The sequence below is a fragment of the Littorina saxatilis genome, linkage group LG16 (genome assembly GCF_037325665.1).
Source record: "Littorina saxatilis isolate snail1 linkage group LG16, US_GU_Lsax_2.0, whole genome shotgun sequence".
Lineage (NCBI taxonomy): Eukaryota > Metazoa > Mollusca > Gastropoda > Littorinimorpha > Littorinidae > Littorina > Littorina saxatilis.
The window spans coordinates 34859692-34883757 of NC_090260.1; the positions used below are offsets into that span (position 1 = coordinate 34859692).

General features: G+C 42.6%; 1 protein-coding gene across 2 annotated transcripts in view; it reads left to right on the top strand.

The window, feature by feature from the left end:
* The window catches only part of LOC138950930 (cytochrome P450 2B4-like), a 28680-nt gene extending 7399 nt beyond the window's left edge, over positions 1 to 21281 (top strand). The window contains exons 2-9 of one of the 2 annotated variants that reach the window (XM_070322647.1): positions 7765 to 8052; positions 8884 to 9054; positions 11913 to 12108; positions 13588 to 13800; positions 14202 to 14328; positions 15729 to 15991; positions 16393 to 16520; positions 18206 to 21281. In XM_070322647.1, the coding sequence (XP_070178748.1) occupies positions 7808 to 8052; positions 8884 to 9054; positions 11913 to 12108; positions 13588 to 13800; positions 14202 to 14328; positions 15729 to 15991; positions 16393 to 16520; positions 18206 to 18416 (1554 nt within the window). In that variant the 5' untranslated portion in view covers positions 7765 to 7807 and the 3' untranslated portion in view covers positions 18417 to 21281. Of the gene's footprint in view, positions 1 to 6026; positions 8053 to 8883; positions 9055 to 11912; positions 12109 to 13587; positions 13801 to 14201; positions 14329 to 15728; positions 15992 to 16392; positions 16521 to 18205 lie in introns of those variants that run through there. The other variant, XM_070322648.1, reaches the window with a different exon arrangement.
* The last annotated feature ends 2785 nt before the right edge of the window (positions 21282 to 24066 follow it).

Sequence of the window (24066 nt, forward strand, 5' to 3'; positions counted from 1 at the left end):
GCGAAGCAGAGTCTGTGCAAGGGATACAACGGTGTTGACAGGCAATATTTCTACACAAAAACATTAAAATGACATGATATTGATTTTAACTCTGAACAATATTTTCTTATTTCATATATTTGCACAGATAGTTATTATGATACTTGACTATGCATCCGTTGTTTATGTTTGCTAACATTGAAAGCATTCCAGTGCTTGTTAAGTTGTGAAGTGATTCAGTGATTTTGTCGGATGTAAATTCCCACTGGCATGTCAAGGGTTACCTGTCTGTGGTTACTGGAGACAGAGGAAACATGTATATATGCAAACAAAACGTACATGCGCATTCACATACCTTTCATTTAATTTTGTTCGCATTACAAAAATAGGAATGAACAATTGCGTATTTTCCCATCAGATAACTGTAAACAATGCAATATTGTGACATTTCTCTGTTTGTAAAAAGAAAAACTGTTTGCAGTCAATCAATCAATCAATGAAGCTTGTATCGCGCATATTCCGTGGGTACAGTTCTAGGCGCTCTGCAGTGATGCCGTGTGAGATGAAATTTTATACGGCCAGTAGATTGCAGCCATGTCGGCGCATATTTACCTATCACGGCTTTATTCCAAGTCACACGGGTATGGTAGACAATTATCAACTGTGCCTAAGCAATTTTGCCAGGAAAGACCCTTTTGTCAATCGTGGGATCTTTAACGTGCACACCCAATGTAGTATACACGGGGGGTGGTTCGGACACCGAAGAGAGTCTGCACACAAAGTTGACTCTGTGAAATAAATTTCCGCCGAACCTGGGATCGAACTCGCGCTGACAGCGGCCAACTGAATACAAATCCAGCGCGCTACCAACTGAGCTATATCCCCGTGATCACTTTTAATAAGTTTTTCTGTTGTTTGGATTCCAGTGAAATATTATGGACTGATAATGGATTTGAATGAATTTAAGTGCTGGTACTGTGACTTGAAAGAATGGCCCATATCTGTGCTTTTTAAGTTGCAGGCTACAATGTCAGGACATAAAGTTTGCAAATGAGCCGAGTTGTTTGTAGAATATATATTACTTTAGCAATCAAAAGGTTTTCCTAATGGATGCTTACTGCTTTCATATGTCAGACGGCTGTCGCCAAAAAAGCTTACGATCCATTTATTCTTGCCTGTACTTCTCTGTGTTATCCATAGATCAAAAAGCACATCTTTAGTATGTGCGTGTGTGTGCGTGTGCGCGTGTGTGTGTAAAATGAACACGGGCGTAGTTTAGCGTGCAATCGCTTGACTGAATGGTTAACCACGCCTCAGCGTTCTTTTTACATTTAGTCAAGTTTTGACTAAATGTTTTAACATAGAGGGGGAATCGAGACGAGGGTCGTGGTGTATGTGTGTGTGTGTGTGTGTGTGTGTGTGTGTGTGTCTGTGTGTCTGTGCGTGTGTGTGTGTAGAGCGATTCAGACCAAAGTACTGAACCAATCTTTATGAAATTTGACATGAGAGTTTCTGGGAATGATATCCCCGGACTTTTTTTTCTTTTTTTCGATAAATACTTTTGATGACGTCATATCCGGCTTTTTGTAAAAGTTCAGGCGGCACTGTCACACCCTCATTTTTCAATCAAATTGATTGAAATTTTTGTAAAGCAATCTTCGACGAAGGCCGGACTTCGGTATTGCATTTCAGCTTGGTGGCTTAAAAATTAATTTATGACTTTGGTCATTAAAAATCTGAAAATTGTAATAATTTTTTTTTATATAAAACGATCCAAATTTACGTTCATCTTATTCTACATCATTTCCTGATTCAAAAAACATATAAATATGTTATATTTGGATTAAAAACAAGCTCTGAAAATTAAAAATATAAATATTGTGATCAAAATTAAATTTCCGAAATCGATTTAAAAACAATTTCGTCTTATTCGTTGTCGGTTCCTGATTCCAAAAACATATAGATATGATATGTTTGGATTAAAAACACGCTCAGAAAGTTAAAACGAAGAGAGGTACAGAAAAGCGTGCTATGCAGCACAGCGAAACCACTACCCGGCGCTGAACAGGTTCGTCAGTTTCACTCCGTTATGCACAAGCGGCGGACTACGGTCATTGTGAAAAAATGCAGTGCGTTCAGTTTCATTCTGTGAGTTCCACAGCTTGACTAAATGTAGTAATTTCGCCTTACGCGACTTGTTTCTTCTTCATTTATTAGTGTGTGTGTGTCTGTGTCTGTATCTGTGTGTCGGTGGTTTTTTTTTGTCCAACTGTATTTCTCTGAAATTGTTGTATCAATTATTTTCTTGTGAAAATGTGATGACACTTTATCTTGCAAGGGGGTGTATACCTAGCAAACGCCCACCCCCTACTTTTAGCCGAACTGTGCGGAGGGGGGGGGGGCGTTTGCTAGGGCGTGTACGGTACCAAAAGACATCCATGACAAGGGATTGAAAATCACAGTTAGTGATCTCAAGCTTCAAAAAAATAAACTAGAAGTTGTCAGAAACACCTTCTTCATGTTCATTTGAAAATCAGCTCAAAATCAAGGAACAGTCTTCAGGATCATTTCATCTTGAGGAGTGGCGACAACACTTTAAGCAGCTTCCTGAGCAACCAGTACCCAGCACAAGTTAAGAAATGGAAGACATAGCATTGCTGAGGTCACTTGCCCCATATGTTGCTGAATGCATGAAATTCTTTGGGTGCTTGAAACCTTGGATACAGTTTCACCAAATGGTCTCAGAAGGAACGTTTCCAATTAACAATATTTGCTTTTAGTTATTTCTCGATGTGGTCAGATTTTGGAACACAAAGTACAATCGAAATGAGATACAGCAATGAAGTCAAGCGATTTTGGATGACTGGTTTTCGTCTGTTTCATGGACGTTTTCTGAGGTTCATGGGAGGACCAACAAATGCAGGACAGCTTATTAAGGGTGTGCAGAAAGAGGTCGGTACAATCTGCTTGAAGCAAACATTAACTTCCATCAGCAAAATGCCTTCAAAGTTCTTCCCTCACACAACAGAAACAAGTGCGCCCTGGTGTTCGTGAAGATACACTGAAAGCTATTGCACAGAACAAAACCCAGATTAAGATCTGCTTTGATGTTGTTTCAACCTCAACAAAACTCTCCACCCACTCTCCGGAAATCTCAACATCCATCTGAAATCAAACTCAATCCACATTTCAGTCTCTGCCATTTCTGTATACTATTGAACAATGATATACCCTAGTTACTCAATACAACGCTGTTTTATGACTCAATCAACTACAGAGTCTTCCTGGTAAGCGACTCAGCACTGTTGTCCATACTGACCAAGTCAGCGCCGTTGTCATGCTTTCGTCTCCACGTGGCGGCACCGTTGTTTGAAAACGTGAACATCTGATCTTCTAAATCAATTCTACTAAACATTTCCTCCATTCTCCAGACCTGTTTACCCCCAACACTTGACAAGAGTAATGGTCAAGTAAAAAAATAGTACTCTGATGACCAAAATAGTAACCCAGTGTACAAACGCCAACATTAGCAACACAAACCTAATTTGAAGCACATTTGAAAATCGTAGTCTGGACTCAAATGGAGTATTTTTCCCCAAACAAAAACAAAAAAATAGTAATAAATTACTCCAAAATATTAAGGGTAAACAGGTCTGATTCTCAACAACAGAAATTAGCAGAACATATTCAAGTTTGTTATGGCATCCTTACACTTTTCACTCAAAAGGATTCTGTGAAGAAGCAAGCATTTAAAGTCAAAAGTTTACCGCGGGAAGACAAAAATCAGCGTTCAATTAACCATACAAAAGAAATTCTGCATTAATCAACTCAATGGTACCTTTGTTGTACAAGTCTAATGTCTTATGCACTCGTATAAACAAGGAAAACGGAACAAAACAGAAGTAACTTATCTCGTGACAGACTGACAAATCCACCGAACCCATTCGACGTTCTTCGAGAGAAGTTTTCCGGGAAAACCTTTCCAGTGCCTCAGGGTCAGCTCAGGGTCAGTGTCATACATGTATGGCCGGACGAAGCCATGTTAACGGAAGGGATATAAGCCCGTTTTCAGTGGATTTTCACACTGCTAAAACCTTACTTTCTCACAGTTGCTTTGTCTGCAATGCCTTAAATCTACAAATAGTTAAATACTAGCAGTTAAGCCCGGCTTCGCCCGGGAGTAAGCGGAGTCCTGTAGCAATTTAAGACGCTCGCTATCCCATTATCATTAGCTTTACCTCCTTTGTTTGGATACAAAAAAAGAGTTATCTCCCTTACCTTCTAGAAATTTCCGGAACTGTCCAGTTAATTTTTCTTTCTTCATTTCTTCCCCTCATAGGAGCAATAGCGAGTCTCTAATATCACTGGCATAATGTGCTTGCTACAGGTGAACAGTAGGCACTGAACTGGTCTTGCACCATATAGGCTTTATTCAATAAATGGGAGGTCCATAATCTGAGAAAGGAAACAATGAATCAAGAAACTAAAACCCAGGTGCACATCTGCGGCACCTAGGGAGTGTACGTGCACACTATCTTGTTCCTGCCTCTTGCCATCTCAGAGGTATGGCGACCACAGACAAAAAAGAGTTATCTCCCTTACCTTCTAGAAATTTCCGGAACTGTCCAGTTAATTTTTCATTCTTCATTTCTTCCCCTCATAGGAGCAACAGCGAGTCTCTAATATCACTGGCATGATGTGCTTGCTACAGGTGAACAGTAGGCACTGAACTGGTCTTGCACCATATAGGCTGTATTCAATAAATGGGAGGTCCATAATCTGAGAAAGGAAACAATGAATCAAGAAACTAAAACCCAGGTGCACATCTGCGGCACCTAGGGAGTGTACGTGCACACTATCTTGTTCCTGCCTCTTGCCATCTCAGAGGTATGGCGACCACAGACAAAAAAGAGTTATCTCCCTTACCTTCTAGAAATTTCCGGAACTGTCCAGTTAATTTTTCATTCTTCATTTCTTCCCCTCATAGGAGCAATAGCAAGTCTCTAATATCACTGGCATGATGTGCTTGCTACAGGTGAACAGTTATCTCCCTTACCTTCTAGAAATTTCCGGAACTGTCCAGTTAATTTTTCATTCTTCATTTCTTCCCCTCATAGGAGCAACAGCGAGTCTCTAATATCACTGGCATGATGTGCTTGCTACAGGTGAACAGTAGGCACTGAACTGGTCTTGCACCATATAGGCTGTATTCAATAAATGGGAGGTCCATAATCTGAGAAAGGAAACAGTGAATCAAGAAACTAAAACCCAGGTGCACATCTGCGGCACCTAGGGAGTGTACGTGCACACTATCTTGCCATCTCAGAGGTATGGCGACCACAGACAGACAGACAGACACACAGACAGACACTCTCTTTTATTATATGTATAGATTTCGCGTTTGTGTTGTAATTTGCAAGCAAACATCGTACATAATAAAGTTAATCGACTTCGGTACAATTTGTAAAAACGAGGGCATTACCTGATACCCCCTTTTCAATAATGGCCTTGGGGATTGTGACATGGGCCATCGTTGTTACCGTTCTCACGTGTTTTTTGTTAACCCTTTGTCAAATTTGTTTATTTTTGTTTATTTTTATTCATGTGTAAAAGATTACGTTGCCAGGAATATCAAAATTAAATTATGGTCCTGGAATCTATTTTATTTAATTTCTCTCCAACGTACCTTTTTGTTTCCTTTTTTTTGTGTTCTCATGATTGTTTGTTTGTTTGCTTATTTGTTTGTTTGTCTTTCTGTATTATTTGTGTTTGTGCTGTTGTTGTTTGTTGTTTTCCCCCATTATGTTGATGCCTGTAGTAGTAGTAGTAGTAGTAGTAGTAGTAGTAGTAGTAGTAGTAGTAGTGTTTACGAAATTGACTTGAAGAATTTTACAGAATGTTCATGTATTGGTCACGCCGAGGCTAGAAGCAGCATTTGTTGACAAAATGCAGTAATCACTGAAATGAACATGGGTGAAAAAAACATTTTCTTGTGCATCTGATATGTACAAAAATAAACAACAGTTCACTAGCACAAACCGACGCACAATTGCATACACACTCTTCAATAAAACCATGACTCCTCGTTCGCACACGTGTCAAGTCGTTTTAATTCCCGTTCCTCCCTCGTCCCAAAAACAGCACAAGACCAAAATAAAATGTCCACACGACAAATACAATCATAATGCTCTATCCATGATATAATAGAACCATACGAAGCAACATTTTGTTAATCGACATTTAAGGAACGATAGTGTATGTGAATGCGGCACTGGTCAAGTGCAGAAACAGTTGATCATTATTTCTTTGAATGCCCAACTTATTTGCAAGAACGCCGCCAGGATACCATTTATAGCCTTCAGAGTCTTTTTTTTAATACTCAGTTATATCATTAGAAGGGGATATGAATGCAAGTCAGCTGGAAAACATTAATATATTCAAAACCGTTCAGGAATTTGTAAAACTAACTGGCGTGTTTGGACAAAATTAGAAAAACACAGAATCCCCTCCCCCCGGTCTGAATACATGTCCTTTAATCCGTTTTCCTTGGGCGGTTTTTATTCTTTACGCATGCTCTGGTTAGACGTGTATATGTGTGTTAACTTTTTAAATATCTTTTCCCTTCTCTGTTGTTGGTGTTGTGTTTTTTCCCTTCTAAATTTGGGTGACATCTTGTGTTAAACTGACTGACTGTTTTTGCACATTGTGTAAGTACTTGATTGTCTGCCATGTTCCTACCTATGATTGTAAGTTTGTGTTGAAGACACCGCCACAAGCTGTGGGCTTGTTATTGTTTTCACTTCATGTCAATGTAAACTTTAGGAACATATGTAATACATGAATAAAACATTGTTTTAAACCAACTGTACGAAGCACATTCTTCGATCATCTATCAAATTCTACCTGCGCTGAGTCAGTCACAGTTCTTCTTACATCTGCCAACAATCTCAAACCGTACCGTACCAAACAGCACATAATAGCGTCAATACAACCAATCACAATGTCCAGTATAGAATTGTATCTCATTGGTCAAACGCATCACAATCGCACAGCCAATGGCTAATCCAAATCGTATCCTTTAACCACAGGTACCACTGTATATACAGTAATACCGCCATTTCAAATATTATGTAACACATGTAAGTTTTGTAACCCAAATACAATATGATAGAGTCCGTACATAACCGTTTCTTTTATTGTTACACAGCTTCGACCCCTGTTGATTATAATCAACCAATTTTCTTGTTTATGTTCATATTCAGTGATGGTGTTGCAGAGCCGAACGTTTATGTGTGTCACAGCTGAAGCCGCATGCAATACCCTTCATTTGCGGTGCTGTTGTGTTGTTGGTAAGCCGCATGCAATACTCTTCATTTGCAGTGCTGTTGTGTTGTTGGTAAGCCGCATTAAAGAATTGATGTAAGACACATTGGATTGACGATCTTGGCTTAGTGATGTATTTTTGAAGTGGAAATTGCGGAGCATTTTTTTTTTTTTCAACTGTTTGATTCAGAAAGATATGTTATTCTCTCTGGATTGCTTGCTTGAAGTAACCAACAAATTATGTTTCGCGACAACCCAGAGAATGTGAATCCGAGAATGGTTTCATTAAACGTGGAACTTAATTTGTCGCAGCAACCCAACGACACAAGACAAGACAAGGTATATTGATGTCTTACAGGCATATATTGTTCGCCTCTTAAGGACAGGCCAACGACACATTGGTTTATAACCAATTAACTGAACTACTTTTAAGCCAAGCACAACCATTTCATTCATTTTCAGTGCTAGTGTTGTGGGGGTGTGCATCACGACACTGAGAGGTGCCATGGAGCCCCTCACCATCGGTCTCCTTCTCTCCGTCGTCTCTGTCGTCCTCTACATGCTCGTCAGCAACAAGCACGCTCCCTACCGCCTGCCGCCTGGGCCCAGGGGAGTGCACTCCCTGCGAGTGTTGCTTGACGCCATGCTGAGCGGCAAACTCCACCTTGAGGCGGAGAATTGGGCCAAGCAGTACGGCGAAGTCGTCTTGTGCAAAGTTCCTGGCAGAAACATTGTCTTTTTAAACTCAAGGTGAGTTGTTAGAAAACAGAAACTACTGGACAGATGATACCCACACAGAAATTGTTCTCATTTTTCAATAAATGTAGTTAGTGATGGCATCGTATCAGGCTTTAAAAAAAAATTGAGACAGCACTGTGTTGGACGCATTTTTGCATTTTTCAATCGCATTGATGGACATTTTGGTTCAACAACGTTAGAGCCGGTCTGGACTACAAGATTGCATTTTAGCATGGAAGCTTAAATGACGGCTTTAATTTATTTGTTAATCAAACTTTTGCTTGAAATCGAAATTGCAAAAATCAGACAGACAGCTTTATATCTTGTCCTTGTTTCAACAGTTTCTCCAATTTGTTCGTCAACGCATTTAATTCTGCTTTGTTAAACTGTAAAGGATCTGAGAATATAAGCACAGACTTGGGTACGGATCCAATTTTCACATTAATACACATGTTCTGACATTGCAATTAAATAAACGAATAGCGGAAATAACTCTATCGGGTTTTTATGGGTTATGAAAGAGTTGCTTTCCCTTGTTTTTCCTTGCTTTTTCATAGATACACGGAGGCAAGCTCTTGTGTTTTGTTGTTGTTGTGGTTGGTGGTGGTTGTATTTTACAGGGGAGAGAATTGGTAAGAGGGTGTCATGGACACACACACACACACACACACACACACACACACACACACACACACACACACACACACACACACACACACACACTGATTAAATGGCACAATCATAAAGGTTATAAGAATTGTATAAATGAATAAAGAAAACAAAATATTTAAAAAATCAAAGAAAAAATTAGTCGAATGAATGTTTTAAACAATGTGTGTGTAGCCGCGCCATCCGTGAGGTGTACAGCAGTAAGGACAGAGAGCACGTGACCAATGACAGGCCACACACCTTCAGCGGCTGGTTCACCATGCACCGCTACAGTGATGTCATCCTCGGCTCGCCCACCGACCCGCGCTGGACCAAGCTGCGGAAGCTCTTCCACTCGTCCATCAGGTCAGTGGCAGGCACGTGCTAAACAGTGGCGCGGCACCTGTCTTTAACCACCTCCCAAGGGACCGACCAAAAGTAGTCTTTATCTTTCTTGTCGTTCGCTTTTGGCGATTTGCGTGGATCTGTGGTTGGTTAAGGTGCGCCTGTTGGCCCAGATCCGCCGACTTCAGCCCTTAGGTTTCTTTCAGGGTTACCCCGCCCTTAGTTCCTGGCTCAAAAACCTAACCCTGGGAACACATGGGGGATTTCTTACCGGGGGTCCCACCCCGGGGCTAGAGCTTTTAATCCGGCTCTTACTCGCATGGTGTAACCGTCATCGGAAACGTAGGGCATTTATAGGGTAGTCAGTGCCATCTGCCAACCCACCCCGTCCTGGTAGAGACACCGCTAGTTGGTCCGGGACTGCTTATTCTATATTCGCAGCTGGCCCCCATATCTGGGGGCTGTTCCCCTATCCACCACCTGGGGACCCGCCGGGTTGAGGATAGTCGCCCCCCTACTGAATTGGAAGTAGTCTGTTCCCGGAGTAGTCTTTACAGACAGGTGGTTGTTACACATGGAAAGGCCAATTATAAGAAGAAACAAGTCGCGTAAGGCGAAAATACAATATTTAGTCAAGTAGCTGCCATTTTTCAGCAAGACCGTATACTCGTAGCATCGTCAGTCCACCGCTCATGGCAAAGGCAGTGAAATTGACAAGAAGAGCGGGGTAGTAGTTGCGCTAAGAAGGATAGCACGCTTTTCTGTACCTCTCTTTGTTTTAACTTTCTGAGCGTGTTTTTAATCCAAACATATCATATCTATATGTTTTTGGAATCAGGAACCGACAAGGAATAAGATGAAAGTGTTTTTAAATTGATTTGGAAAATTTAATTTTGATAATAATTTTTATATATTTAATTTTCAGAGCTTGTTTTTAATCCGAATATAACATATTTATATGTTTTTGGAATCAGCAAATGATGGAGAATAAGATAAACGTAAATTTGGATCGTTTTATAAATTTTTATTTTTTTTTACAATTTTCCGATTTTTAATGACCAAAGTCATTAATTAATTTTTAAGCCACCAAGCTGAAATGCAATACCGAATCCCGGGCTTCGTCGAAGAATACTTGACCAAAATTTGAACCAATTTGGTTGAAAAATGAGGGCGTGACAGTGCCGCCTCAACTTTCACGAAAAGCCGGATATGACGTCATCAAAGACATTTATCAAAAAAATGAAAAAAACGTATGGGGATATCAATCCCAGAAACTCTCATGTCAAATTTCATAAAGATCGGTTCAGTAGTTTGGTCTGAATCGCTCTACACGCACGCACACACACACACACACACATACACACACACATACACACACACATACACCACGACCCTCGTTTCGATTCCCCCTCGATGTTAAAATATTTAGTCAAAACTTGACTAAATATAAAAAGACCGTCGTGGACCCTTTGGGGTGGTCGTTTTAGACACGTGGTCGTTATCAAGATGTTGTCGCTAGGGCGGGTTCGGCTGTATTACATTGTATTTATACACCCCATTCCTACAATTTTGTTTGAAGCGTATTTTGAAAACATGCACCTATAATTGGCCACGGCTGCCACTCTTGGCGTTAAAAGGCTCATTTCGCCTCGTGAAAACAGTTGGCCTCACTGTCTCAGATCTGGTCAGGCTATGTTAACATGGCATAATAGACAACAGTCGGCCTCACTGTCTGAGATCTGGTCAGGCTGTGTTAACATGGCATAATAGACAACAGTCGGCCTCACTGTCTCAGATCTGGTCAGGCTGTGTTAACATGGCATAATAGACAACAGTCGGCCTCACTGTCTCAGATCTGGTCAGGCTGTGTTAACATGGCATAATAGACAACAGTTGGCCTCACTGTCTCAGATCTGGTCAGGCTGTGTTAACATGGCATAATAGACAACAGTCGGCCTCACTGTCTGAGATCTGGTCAGGCTGTGTTAACATGGCATAATAGACAACAGTCGGCCTCACTGTCTGAGATCTGGTCAGGCTGTGTTAACATGGCATAATAGACAACAGTCGGCCTCACTGTCTGAGATCTGGTCAGGCTGTGTTAACATGGCATAATAGACAACAGTCGGCCTCACTGTCTCAGATCTGGTCAGGCTGTGTTAACATGGCATAATAGACAACAGTCGGCCTCACTGTCTGAGATCTGGTCAGGCTGTGTTAACATGGCATAATAGACAACAGTCGGCCTCACTGTCTGAGATCTGGTCAGGCTGTGTTAACATGGCATAATAGACAACAGTCGGCCTCACTGTCTGAGATCTGGTCAGGCTGTGTTAACATGGCATAATAGACAACAGTCGGCCTCACTGTCTGAGATCTGGTCAGGCTGTGTTAACATGGCATAATAGACAACAGTCGGCCTCACTGTCTGAGATCTGGTCAGGCTGTGTTAACATGGCATAATAGACAACAGTCGGCCTCACTGTCTCAGATCTGGTCAGGCTGTGTTAACATGGCATAATAGACAACAGTCGGCCTCACTGTCTGAGATCTGGTCAGGCTGTGTTAACATGGCATAATAGACAACAGTTGGCCTCACTGTCTGAGATCTGGTCAGGCTGTGTTAACATGGCATAATAGACAACAGGGTGTAGATTTGTATTGTTCAGTTTCGCTATCTCGAGATGTGCAGATTACAGTACGTAGCCTAAGCACTATTAAAATGCAATTTAAAAAAATGTTCTCGCATACAAAAAATTGAAGAAACATAGACAATGGCCAAATAGCCTATACCTACTCAAAGCGCTGTGCAAAATCAAACACATTTTACGTTCACTCTTTACTTTTAAGTTTGACTTGTGTGTGTGTGTGTTTTCCAGATTTTACGGCGATGGCGTGGAGCGCTTTGAGAGCACTGTGCAAATCGAGTTACGCCGCCTGACGGAGCGCGTGCTCGCTACGGAAACTGTGACGTCACCGAGCGAGCATGCGCAGAGCCGCGGAGGAATTGTGGAGAGGGAGTTGAACATGTCAGACCTTACGTCCTACTCACTACTCTGCGTCCTCAGTGTCTTGGTGAGTACAGACAACTGAATAAGGCAAAACTCAAAAGAATTTTTTTGTATTTGAACGAACAGGCAAAACGCCGGGGCCCGTTAAGTTCCCTGTATCATTGTACCTCATCGCGTATGATCGTTCATCTTCATACCATAAACTTGACCTGACCCTGCAAGCATTGTCTATCTTGTACGGTATGTGTCCCTTTTTAAAAGTATAGCATAATAAAATAAAATTAACATAAGAACGGTTTACTGCTTCAGTTTCACGTGTTGCGTACATATTGGCAGTGGCGTGGTGGTAAGACGTCGGCCTCCTAATCGGGAGGTCGTGAGTTCGAATCCCGGTCGCTGCCGCCTGGTGGGTTAAGAGTGGAGATTTTTCCGATCTCCCAGGTGAACTTATGTGCAGACCTGCTAGTGACTTAACCCCCATTCGTGTGTACACGCAAGCACAAGACCAAGTGCGCACGGAAAAGATCTTGTAATCCATGTCGGAGTTCGGTGGATTATGGAAACACGAAAATATCCAGCATGCCTACTCAACGAAAGCGGAGTGAAGCTGACTATGCTCTCAGAGTATCGTTTGGGGAACCCAAATGGGCAAACGAGCTCACACGTAACCAGAAAATTCTGGAACGCTGAAGAAGAAGATATCAGGGCCGGACTACCGGGGGGGTTATGGGGGTTGCGCAACCCCCCCCCCCCCCCAGCCTAAACATGTACCTCACTTATTTAAAAAAAAAATGTATTATTGTTTATTTTATGCCGTTTCATGCAAGGAGCGACCATTTTCCTATCTCAGAATATGACCTACCCTCCAGCTTCAGGGGGCGAACCCCCACAAGGGGACCTGGACCACCACTGGCAACCCCCCCCCCCCCCCCCCTCCTCTTTGCCTAGTCCGGCCCTGGATATGATCCGTGTCTGTCAGGGACTCAGACATTCGAACCGACTAGTTCTACCAAGTGAGCTGCCTTTATTTTTTTTATACAGGGCGCACAGGAAGACAGACTAACCCCAGCCGATGTTTTCCTTTTTCTCAGAACAATTGTTCGGTGTCTGTGAAATGAAGACATGCTTTCAACCAACGTTCTTGCTCCAGTCGAAGCGCCCAAATTGAAGACGCTTTAAATGGAACGTCGATCACTTCCAAAGCCTCGTGTAATCTTTGACGTCAAAGCAAAGAGACGTCACTCTAGAAAGCATAGTGTGACGTGTACGTTCTCAAAATCCTTCTAGGGAGAACAACGAGCGCAACAGTGTTCCCAGAATGACGTTTGTCTCGGTGACTCGGCATCACGAGCAGTGGAAAATCAGGTCCCTGCCAGACTAGTTTGACACGACCTCATTCACATGAACTGTGGTTTGAACGATATTGTTATCTCATGAGTGGTATCTTTCACGTATGTAGGATAAAAGTGGATCCGCCTCAGATTACCGACACAGTTTACTCAGAGAAATCTGCTTGTGGTCATGCTTCCTTTTCCATCCACAGTTAACGGGTGAATGTCCAGAGCCGGACGCAGACGTGGTGCAACGCATCAAGAAATTTGATCGTGACGTCAACATCCTCTTCAACCCAAGCACCGACGGCATGATGACGGCATTACCATTTTTACGTCATCTTCCTGGTTACTACCGTAACGTGTGTCGTAACGTAGAACGTAGCAGAGCGGATCTCATGGACACACTATTTACCGAAGCAAAGGTATTGATTCTAAAAAAGGAAAACATTCGAAATCTTGATGTGATTTGCTCTGGGATTTTTTGTTGGTGTATATATTCATGTGTGTGTGTGTGTGTGTGTGTGTGTGTGTGTGTGTGTGTGTGTGTGTGTGTGCTCTTGCGTGCGTATGTGTGTACGGGATGGTTGCCTAATAAGGACCACCTCCTGTTCTAAGAAACTAACGATGTTAGAGCGCCCAAAATAATTTTATTCGCTGTATTCACCCTCTCAGTGAGATCAGTGGGGGTGTTGTTGTTGTTGTTTTTGTTGTTGTTGACTGTGTGTCGTTTCAGCGGACCAGATATCCCGGACAGCCGCGCGGTATAGTGGACGTGTGTAAAGGGGCTGAGTGATGGAAGAGTCGTGACTGTGTGTCGTTTCAGCAGACCAGACAGCCCGGACAGCCGCGCGGTATAGTGGACGTGTTGCTGGAGGAGCAAGACAAAGCACAGGGCGACTGGCTGACCGACACTCACATCCAGTGCGTCATCATGGACACCGTCATCACGGGTGTGTTGCAATGCTTCACGCTAAGTCTCTCAACATTTCTATTACATTTAAAGGCACAGTAAGCCTCCCGTAAACCATCACAGATACGGTCAGGCTTTTACACACAGTACAAACACCCTTTCATTTAAACACTCACCGATTGAGAACATCCTAGGTGCCCTCCGTAAAGAGCGAACAATTTTCAAAGAATTTATTTTTGCGTGGTTTATCTTACCCCTGAGCCATCGTGAACCCGTGTGATCCAGTGTCCCTTTTTCACAATGTAGTCGTCAGTTAGTCATTTGAATGCGACTCGATGTGAGCTTATCTACAATAGCACGTTTTTATGCACGAAACAAACGGCTGTGGTTCACAAGAACTCTAGCGATGGCTTTTGACTGTTGAGAGGAACGGCGATATGCATAAACCGTCGTCTGCTACGACCCTTGCGTGACCCTGCTTCCGGGCTTTTCTTTTTTCAAACTTTCACAACTTCGAATTGTACTGATCTTGTCTTGATGAAAAAAGAATTCTTTTATGATTAAAGAATGTTTGTGTAACAAGCTGTCAATTTATTATTTAGATTTTAAAAGTTAGGTCTAGCGCAAAAACGCACCACGGTCCAAAAACATTCTGATAATCATCGATCCACGGCTATCGTCAGTTTACATCGATAGAATGAGACCCGAAGGGAAGTAACTCATTTTTGACCTGAGTTCAGGATGGGTCCAAAAAGTGTTCGAGACAATCTGCAAAATTAATTCTTTAAAAATTGCTCGCTCTTTACGTAGGGCACCTAGGATGTTCCCGTTTGGTGAGCGTTCAAATGGAAGGGTGTTTGTACTGTGTGTAAAAGCCTGTGATGGTTTACGGGAGGCTTACTGTCCGGGCGTGATTTCCGGTATTGAATATTGATAACAGCCGTCCAGCACCAAAACGAGGCGCCATTGTTGTAGAGGACCAAGTCCACGAAAATAAATTCTTTGAAAATTTCTCACGTTTGACAGAAAGCAGCCAGGATGTTCCCGTTCGGTGAGCGTTCAAATGGAAGTATGCTTGGACTGTATGTATACGCTCGGGGAGCTCGATCTGTGATCACTGATGGTTTACGGGAGGCTTACTGTGCCTTTAAGGATCATGGGGCGTTAACCGCGCTAACGGTTAACGCTAACTAACTCACACACAAAAATTCCTCGCAAGATTTGTATTGAACTGTAGCTCATGGGGCTTTAATGCTAACAAAGGAAATTATATCACACACACACACACTCAAATGCCTTACAAGATTTGTATTCGACTGTAGGTTCATGGGGCTATAACGCTTACAAAAAGGGCCTTCGGTCTTGGTGGATAAAGATGAAACCGAAGACAATCGGTCTTTGAATTTTGCCCATGCAACAAAAATTGACGTCTCATTTCAGCCTATCTGACGTCACGAGAAACGTTGCTGGATCTGTTCCTGTACCTGCAACATCTACCGGAAGTGACCCGCAAGATACAAGCGGAAGTGGATCACTCTATAGGGGACAGAATGCCCCGGATAGAGGACAAGAGTAACCTCCCTTACACAGAAGCTGTCATTCTGGAAGTATTACGTCACAGCTCTTTCATCCCTCTGGGTGTACCTCACGAGTGTCGGGAGGCAATCGTGTACAATGAGATGACGATCCCCAAAGGTTCTTTGGTACGTAGGACGTGTGTGTGTGTGTGTGTGTGTGTGTGTGTGTGTGTGTGTGTGTGTGTGTGTGTGTTTGTGTGTGTGTGTGAGTGATGTTTGTGTTGTGGTTGTTGTGCACCGTCGGAGGCAAGAGATAAAACCAACCGTGTGTGTTGGCATGGGTATAGGGTTCTTTGGTAAGAACAGGAGACGGATAATGGCAAAAGATGTTGTGTGTGAGTGCGTATAAAATGTGTACACGCACGTGTGTTTGAGTGTGTGTGTATGTGTATGTCTGTCTGTCGGTCTGTCTGTCTGTCTGTGTGTCTTGTATGGCTAACGAAGTAGTGAAATGCATGGAGTCGACATATAGGCTTTTGGTTTGTTTGTGTACCATTAACTCTCAGACTCTAAATACCTGTGTGCAGCTGTTTGCCAACACGTGGGTGTGCCATCAGGACCCAAACGCCTTTGAGGATCCCACTGACTTCCGGCCAGAGCGATTCTTGGACGACAGTGGTCGCTTGATTCTGGCCACGAACCCACTCAGGCAAAAGTATGGAGGCTCAACGCCATACAACTGATCACAGTAGATTGGATTAGATGAGAAAGTTATAAGAACTCACAGATCACGCACCCATTCAGGCAAAAGTATGGAGGCTCAACGCCATACAACTGATCACAGTAGATTGGATTAGATGAGAAAGTTATGAGAACTCACAGATCACGCACCCACTATATAAGGCAAAAATATGGAGGCTAAACGCCATAGAACAGATCACAGTAGATTGGATTAGATGAGAAAGTTATGAGAACTCACAGATCACGCACCCACTAAGGCAAAAGTATGGAGGCTAAACGCCATAGAACAGATCACAGCAGATTGGATTAGATGATAAAGTCATGAGAACTCACAGATCATCAAAACAAGTTTGGTTCAGCGGAACAGATGATGGGAGATTTTTAGACTTCGTGTGGTCACATTTCAGGGATCAGAAAATATTCAGAAGTCAGCAGTTTTACTTAAGAAGATTGTGGGCGATTTTGAGATTTCAAGTTGTGGTGGTCCGTTTCAGTCTTGAGGGAATCAGCAGAAGAAAATTAGAAGTGGGAAATTACTTAGAACTGATGGGGCAATTTCAGATGGTGTGGTGTCCACTTTCAGATGTTCAGACAATAATATTTCAGGATTAGTGGAGAGTTTGGCTTGATGACGTATGTTCACTGCCCTTGTATCTATTTCTCCCTTAGCAGGGATGTCAGAACCACATTGACACCTGCCAACAATTCTTCTTCTTCGTTCATGGGCTTCCACGTTCACTCATGTTTTTAGCACGAGTGGATTTTTACGTGTATGACCGTTTTTACCCCGCCATTCAGGCAGCATACGCCGATTTCGGGGGAGGCATGCTGGGTATTTTCGTGTTTCTATAACCCACCGAACTCTGACATGGATTACAGGATCTTTTCCGTGCGCACTTGGTCTTGTGCTTGCGTGTACACACGAAGGGGGTTAAGTCACTATAGTAGGTCTGTACATAAGTTGACCTGGAAGATCAGAAAAATCTACAGTCTTAACCCACCAGGCAGCAGCGACCGGGATTCGAACTGACGACCTCCCGATTAGGAGGCCGACATCTTACCACCACGCCACTGCGCCCATCACCTGCCAACAATGATGTCGACTTATAAGTTACGCCTAGTCAAATATTGACTGAATGTTAAGAACGGCATTATGGGGGCCCCGGTAGCTCAGTTGGTCTTGTGATCGGAAGGTCGCAGTTTCGAATTCGGGCCGGGACGGACACGGGTCAACTTTATGTGCAGACCCAGAGACGGAAGCCATGTCCCACCCCCGTGTCACCACAATGGCACGTAAAAGACCTCGGTCATTCTGCCATAAGTGCAGATGGCTGATACCACCTAAAACACGCATACACTTGTGTGTCTCGTCAAAAGCGATGAGGGCGTAAAACTCGAATCATATAACCCGTATCTTGTCCTTAAGAGGCGAAATATTTAGCCTGTAGAACATTCTCTCTTTCCAGAACGGCATTGACTAAACCAAAAAACAAGAATTGTTGAAAAAACAAAACGTTACCTTGACTGAAAACCAATGACTAAACGACACATACGAATCATAGTGTATTTCTGCATGAAGAATACACGGGGTGTAGTGAGAGCTTGCTGTGCTTTTGACGTTATTGCAGTTGATCATGTTATTATGCTTTTTCATTTCAGCCTTCTCTCTTTCGGTGCTGGAAAGCGTGCCTGCCCAGGGGAAAATTTTGCCCGCACCCGTGTGTTTCTGTACGTCACCACGCTGCTTCAGAAGTTCGACATCCTCCCGCCGGTAAAGCACGAACTACTCCCACTGCAGCGCGATTCCTGGGACAGCGGCGCTATGCTTCATTTGAAGCCATACCATTGTGTGCTGCGGAACAGAGTTTAGCCTGTGTGTGTGTGCTTTTTGTCTGTGTGTAACTCCCTAAGTCACACTTGCACCAGGTTCACTGATGTGTTCCGTGTGGGTTTGTCTGTATTAGGGGAAAGGCTCCTAATATGGACCGGCTCCTAATATGGACCACCTCCTGTTCTGACAAACTAACGGCGCTAGAGCGCTCAAAACAATTTCATTCGCTTTATTCACCCTCTCTGGATGAGTTGCACATGTCAAAACAGTTGCAGAAACACAAACCTTAAAACGGTTAGGCTGTTTCGCTTTTTTTCACTTTTGGCAGCGTTCACTCTAAATTTGCCCCCTAAAACGGACTCGTTTCTGTCCACAGTCAAAGCTTTCATAACACAAAAATGGCTATATATGACAGCTAAGGCAGTATTTGTTACATTTTAACAGTGTGTACCCCGAGTTTCTACTGCTAACAAAAAATAATAGCAAAACCTCAAAGTATGTGTGAGTCCCCTAATATGGACCACCTTCAACAAATCGAAGAAAATAAAAACTAAAGGCAATTTTAATTAATTCGAAGCTTGCTGAAAATAACCTATAACTAGCCCTCGAGATTTCAAAAAAATATAACAAATAGTCTTTCTTTTGTGGAAGTTGATAATTTCACTTATTTTCACTCTGTTTTTGATAAGCTTCTTCGGTTTCCTGGCGCGCTTCAAATAATGCTCTCATCAACCCGAAACAGCTAAATCTAAAGCATATTTGAATTAGTCTGACTTGCACACTAAGTTGTATCATGTTATTTTGAAGTATAGGGGGCTTTTTACAGTGATTCGTGAAGGCCGCTTCACTGGTCCATATTGGGCGCACAGGCTCCTAATATGGACCATTTGTGATTTTTTTCTGTATTTAATTTTTGCTGAAGGTCTATCAAAGCTATTTCACTCTAATTAGGCCTAACTGTTCAACTAAGAGAGAAGGACTACCAACCACAAAATGAAACTTCTTCGCAAGAAAACAAGCTAGTTATCAGCAATAAACAAAAAGTGGTCCATATTAGGGGCCCTTCCCCTACCTAATCTGATTAGTCCGAGTCAGTGTGTGTGTGAGTGAGTGACTCGAGTGTGTGAGAGGGGTGAGGGGTAACGCGCTGAGTGGCATGACATTTCCCCACATCGTTATTTCAACAAAATCTCGTGCCTTCATAATCAGTAAGCTTATCATCAAGTCATTAAAACGGCATGACACTCCGTTTTCTTCTGGAATAGTCAGATGGCTTGGTATTAGTCCATTCTGCAGTAGTTTTGCACATGAACTAAAGTGTAAACTTGTCGCTTAAAGGCAGAGTAAGCCTCCCGTAAACCATCACAGATACGGTCAGGCTTTTACACACAGTACAAACACCCTTTCATTTAAACACTCACCAATTGAGAACATCCTAGGTGCCCTCCGTAAAGAGCGAACAATTTTCAAAGAATTTATTTTTGCGTGGTTTATCTTACCCCTGAGCCATCGTGAACCCGTGTGATCCAGTTTTCCCTTTTCACAATGCAGTCGTCATAGTTAGTCATTTGAATGCGACTCGACGTGAGCTTATCTACAATAGCACGTTTTTTTATGCACGAAACATTGGCTGTGGTTCACAAGAACTCTAGCGATGGCTTGTGACTGTTGAGAGGAACGGCGATTTGCACTGATAAACCGGCCGTCGTCTGCTACGACCCTTGCGTGACCCTGCTTCCGGGCTTTTCTTTTTTTAAACTTTCACAACTTCGAATTGTTCTGATCTTGTCTTGATGAAAAACGAATTCTTTTATGATTAAAGAATGTTTGTGTAACAAGCTGTCAATTTATTATTTAGATTTTAAAAGTTAGGTCTAGCGCAAAAACGAGGCGCCGTTGTTGTTAACGGAACAAGTCTACGAAAATAAATTCTTGGAAAATGTCTCACGCTCGACAGAAAGCAGCCAGGATGTTCCCGTTCGGTGAGCGTTCAAATGGAAGTATGCTTGTACTGTATTTAGACGCTCGGGGAGCTCTGTGATGGTTTACGGGAGGCTTACTGTGCCTTTAAGCCATATAATATTTAAATTTAGTCAATCTGTGGATCTCTGTTATCAACACTGGAAACCGCTGAGTCATCATCACTGAGGCTACATGTGGCAGTGCGCACACACACACACCGCGCACAGTCTTCACTTGACTGAATGTTTAAATACAGCAAGTGAAGAGAGAAAATAGGCCTGTTGCCAACGAGATTAATAGAGAAGACTGTAGACACTATTTTGTCGTAAGAAATGAACACTTGGGCGTACTGTTAACGGGAACATTTCCTAATGTTTACGGTAGTGAAATACCGGGATGTTTAATGTACCTTAGTGTGCACGTGCCAGTCCCAGCATCAGATTTATTCTTAAACGATTCGCCAAAATAATGGTACTGCGGAGGAACCGATTGACCTAATGAAATTTGAATAGGTTTTAGGTTTACAATAGGGCTTTGGTTTTAGAGGCAGGCATGCACGAGTGCTGTGTGTATATGACGACTTGGGAGGGGGGGGGGGGGGGGCAAGCAGGCTGTCAACCCGCCTGTGTGCCTGTCCAGTTTGGCCTCAGGTTGTGATGGTCAGAGAGCGATTGAGAGTTTTGTGTATTAGAAATAGTGTTTAGGTTTTGCCTGCGATAAAGACAGAAAATAATTATGGAGACTGATGTGAACGTTCGATATATTTTGTGCAGACTACAATGATAAAACTTTCAGGGCTTTGTGATGTCATTGCAAAGACTTGAGAACAATGGTTTCCAAGGATACTGGTGGAAGTGTGTTTTTCTTCTGCACGGCGAGAATGTATATCTTGTATGGTTATTTATGACGGATTCGATTCAATAGTAAAATGATTGGAATGTTCCTTTGTTTTTTGTGCCGTGTGAGTTGTCCGAGTGCGTGTTGTGGGCGAATAGCTAGTCAGTGTGGACTTGATTCGAGATCAACAAGGCCGGTGAGTACGGGGTCTCGGATCTCGTAACACCAATGTAATAGTCCCCTGTTTCTTCTGGTAAACTTGGAAGTTTTAGAACTGTCACGTCACGCTACACTTTCTAGAGTGACGTGTCTTTGCTTTGACGTCAAAGATTGCACGAGTCTTTGGAATATCACACCGGTGACACTATGACGGTTCCCCTACGCTTTGTGTTCGGTGCCCTGACCCTTTGTGTTCGGTTCCCACTCGGTTCCCACACGCCAAAATTCGCGGACAAGATCGAGGTACTGTCACCCAAAACATCCATTTATGGTAGTATTACGCAATCTTGCTCTCTGAGAATGGTCTTGTTAGATCTGTGAGTGTTTACACTACATGCCTAGGTGCTGTTGGATTGAAGGTTTTTGATATTTTAGCCGTTATTAGGTAGAATGCCTTCCACTTTACTGCAAAACTGCATAATTCGTAGCATCGGCAAGAAATATCCTACCAAAAAATGCCTGCTTGGAACTGTCGTTGGTCCAGCAAAAAGTTCAACATGTCTGTAGCAGACAGCCCAAGTTTCAAGATTGTAGGGCCATCCAAACAGCCGTAATAATAAAAACAAGTCGCGTAAGGCGAAAATACAATATTTAGTCAAGTAGCTGTCGAACTCACAGAATGAAACTGAACGCAACGCAACGCAGCAAGACCGTATACTCGTAGCATCGTCACTCCACCGCCCGTGGCAAAGGCAGTGCCCGTGGAATTGACAAGAAGAGCGGGGTATTCGTTGCGCTGAGAAGGATAGCACGCTTTTCTGTACCTCTCTTCGTTTTAACTTTCTGAGCGTGTTTTTAATCCAAACATATCATATCTATATGTTTTTGGAATCAGGAACCAACAAGGAATAAGATGAAAGTTTTTTAAATTGATTTCGAAAAAAAAAATTTGATAATAATTTTTATATATTTAATTTTCAGAGCTTGTTTTTAATCCGAATATAACATATTTATATGTTTTTGGAATCAGCAAATGATGGAGAATAAGATAAACGTAAATTTGGATCGTTTTATAAATTTTTATTTTTTTTTACAATTTTCAGATTTTTAATGACCAAAGTCATTAATTAATTTTTAAGCCACCAAGCTGAAATGCAATACCGAAGTCCGGGCTTCGTCGAAGATTACTTGACCAAAATTTGAACCAATTTGGTTGAAAAATGAGGGCGTGACAGTGCCGCCTCAACTTTCACGAAAAGCCGGATATGACGTCATCAAAGACATTTATCAAAAAAATGAAAAAAACGTCTGGGGATTTCATACCCAGAAACTCTCATGTCAAATTTCATAAAGATCGGTCCAGTAGTTTAGTCTGAATCGCTCTACACACACACACACACACACACAGACACACAGACACACGCACATACGCCACGACCCTCGTTTCGATTCCCCCTCGATGTTAAAATATTTAGTCAAAACTTGACTAAATATAACAACAAAAGTAGTCAGTGAAATTGGCTGTGTTCAGTCCCCCCACACTTTTGTGACGTAGGCGTGACGGTTCCCATAATTCATTGTGTCGGTCCCCACTTTCTGTGTCGGACCCCACTTTCGACCTAATTTCTCTGTGACGGACCCCACAACCAGCCTATTTTGTGTCGGTCCCCACACCTTCTTGGATTTATGACTTGCCGGTTACTTGTATCATTGTATTCATTGAATCTAATTGTCTCGGAGTTATTTTTCAGCAAAAACCGGCAAGGCAGCACCTTTTGTGATACCAAGTAAGTCAGATGACATCAGTATGTGTGTGTGTGTGTGTGTGTGTGTGTGAGAGAGAGAGAGAGAGAGATTGACACCTTTCCAGATCACTCCGGTTATGCGACACTACCGCGAGCGTCACTACCGCGTGTCACACTACCGCGAGTACGACACTACCGCGTGTAACACTACCGCGTGTCACACTACCGCGAGTACGACACTACCGCGAGTATAACACTGCCGCGTGTCACACTACCGCGCGTACCACAACCGCGAGTACCATAACCGTAGAGAGAACGCATGCAAACTTACTTCTTGTGAGTTTGTGTTCTAACTTTGATTGGAAGCAACCCATTCTATATGTATTCTGATAGTGTGTTCTGATCGTTTTGAGTTCTTGGTTAGCATGACAAACATTGAATTAGTGTTCAGAGAACAGACCAGGCCTTTTTGTTTTATATTTCAAGGAAACATTTCAACCTTTGCCTTCAGCCAGAGGCGTTGAAGTAGATGGCGCTGTTGTGTCCTCAATCACGCTCACTTCTTCAAACGCGCTCACCTCTTCAATCGTGCTCAACTCCAACACGCTTTCCAGAAACTTTCCAGAGATTTCCATTTTTTTCTGAAAAATATCTCCAAGGCCGTAAGACTAAGAGTAGATATTGGGAAGGCCAGTTCAAGAAGGTGTGGGTGGATCAACACATAATTTGCTGGTATACTGGGAACCGTCCCAGAGATAAATAATGTTATATATATTATTTGTGGCATAAACTAATAAAGTTAGTCTCTCTCTCTCTCTCTCTCTCTCTCTCTCACTCTCTCTCTCTCTCTCTCTCTCTCTCTCACACACACACACACACACACACACACACATACTGATGTCATAGCGGGTATGTGAGCCTTAGTGCCTGACCTTGTAGACCACGTCCTCAAATCGCAGCTCCAGTCCCACTTGCAATAGTCAGCA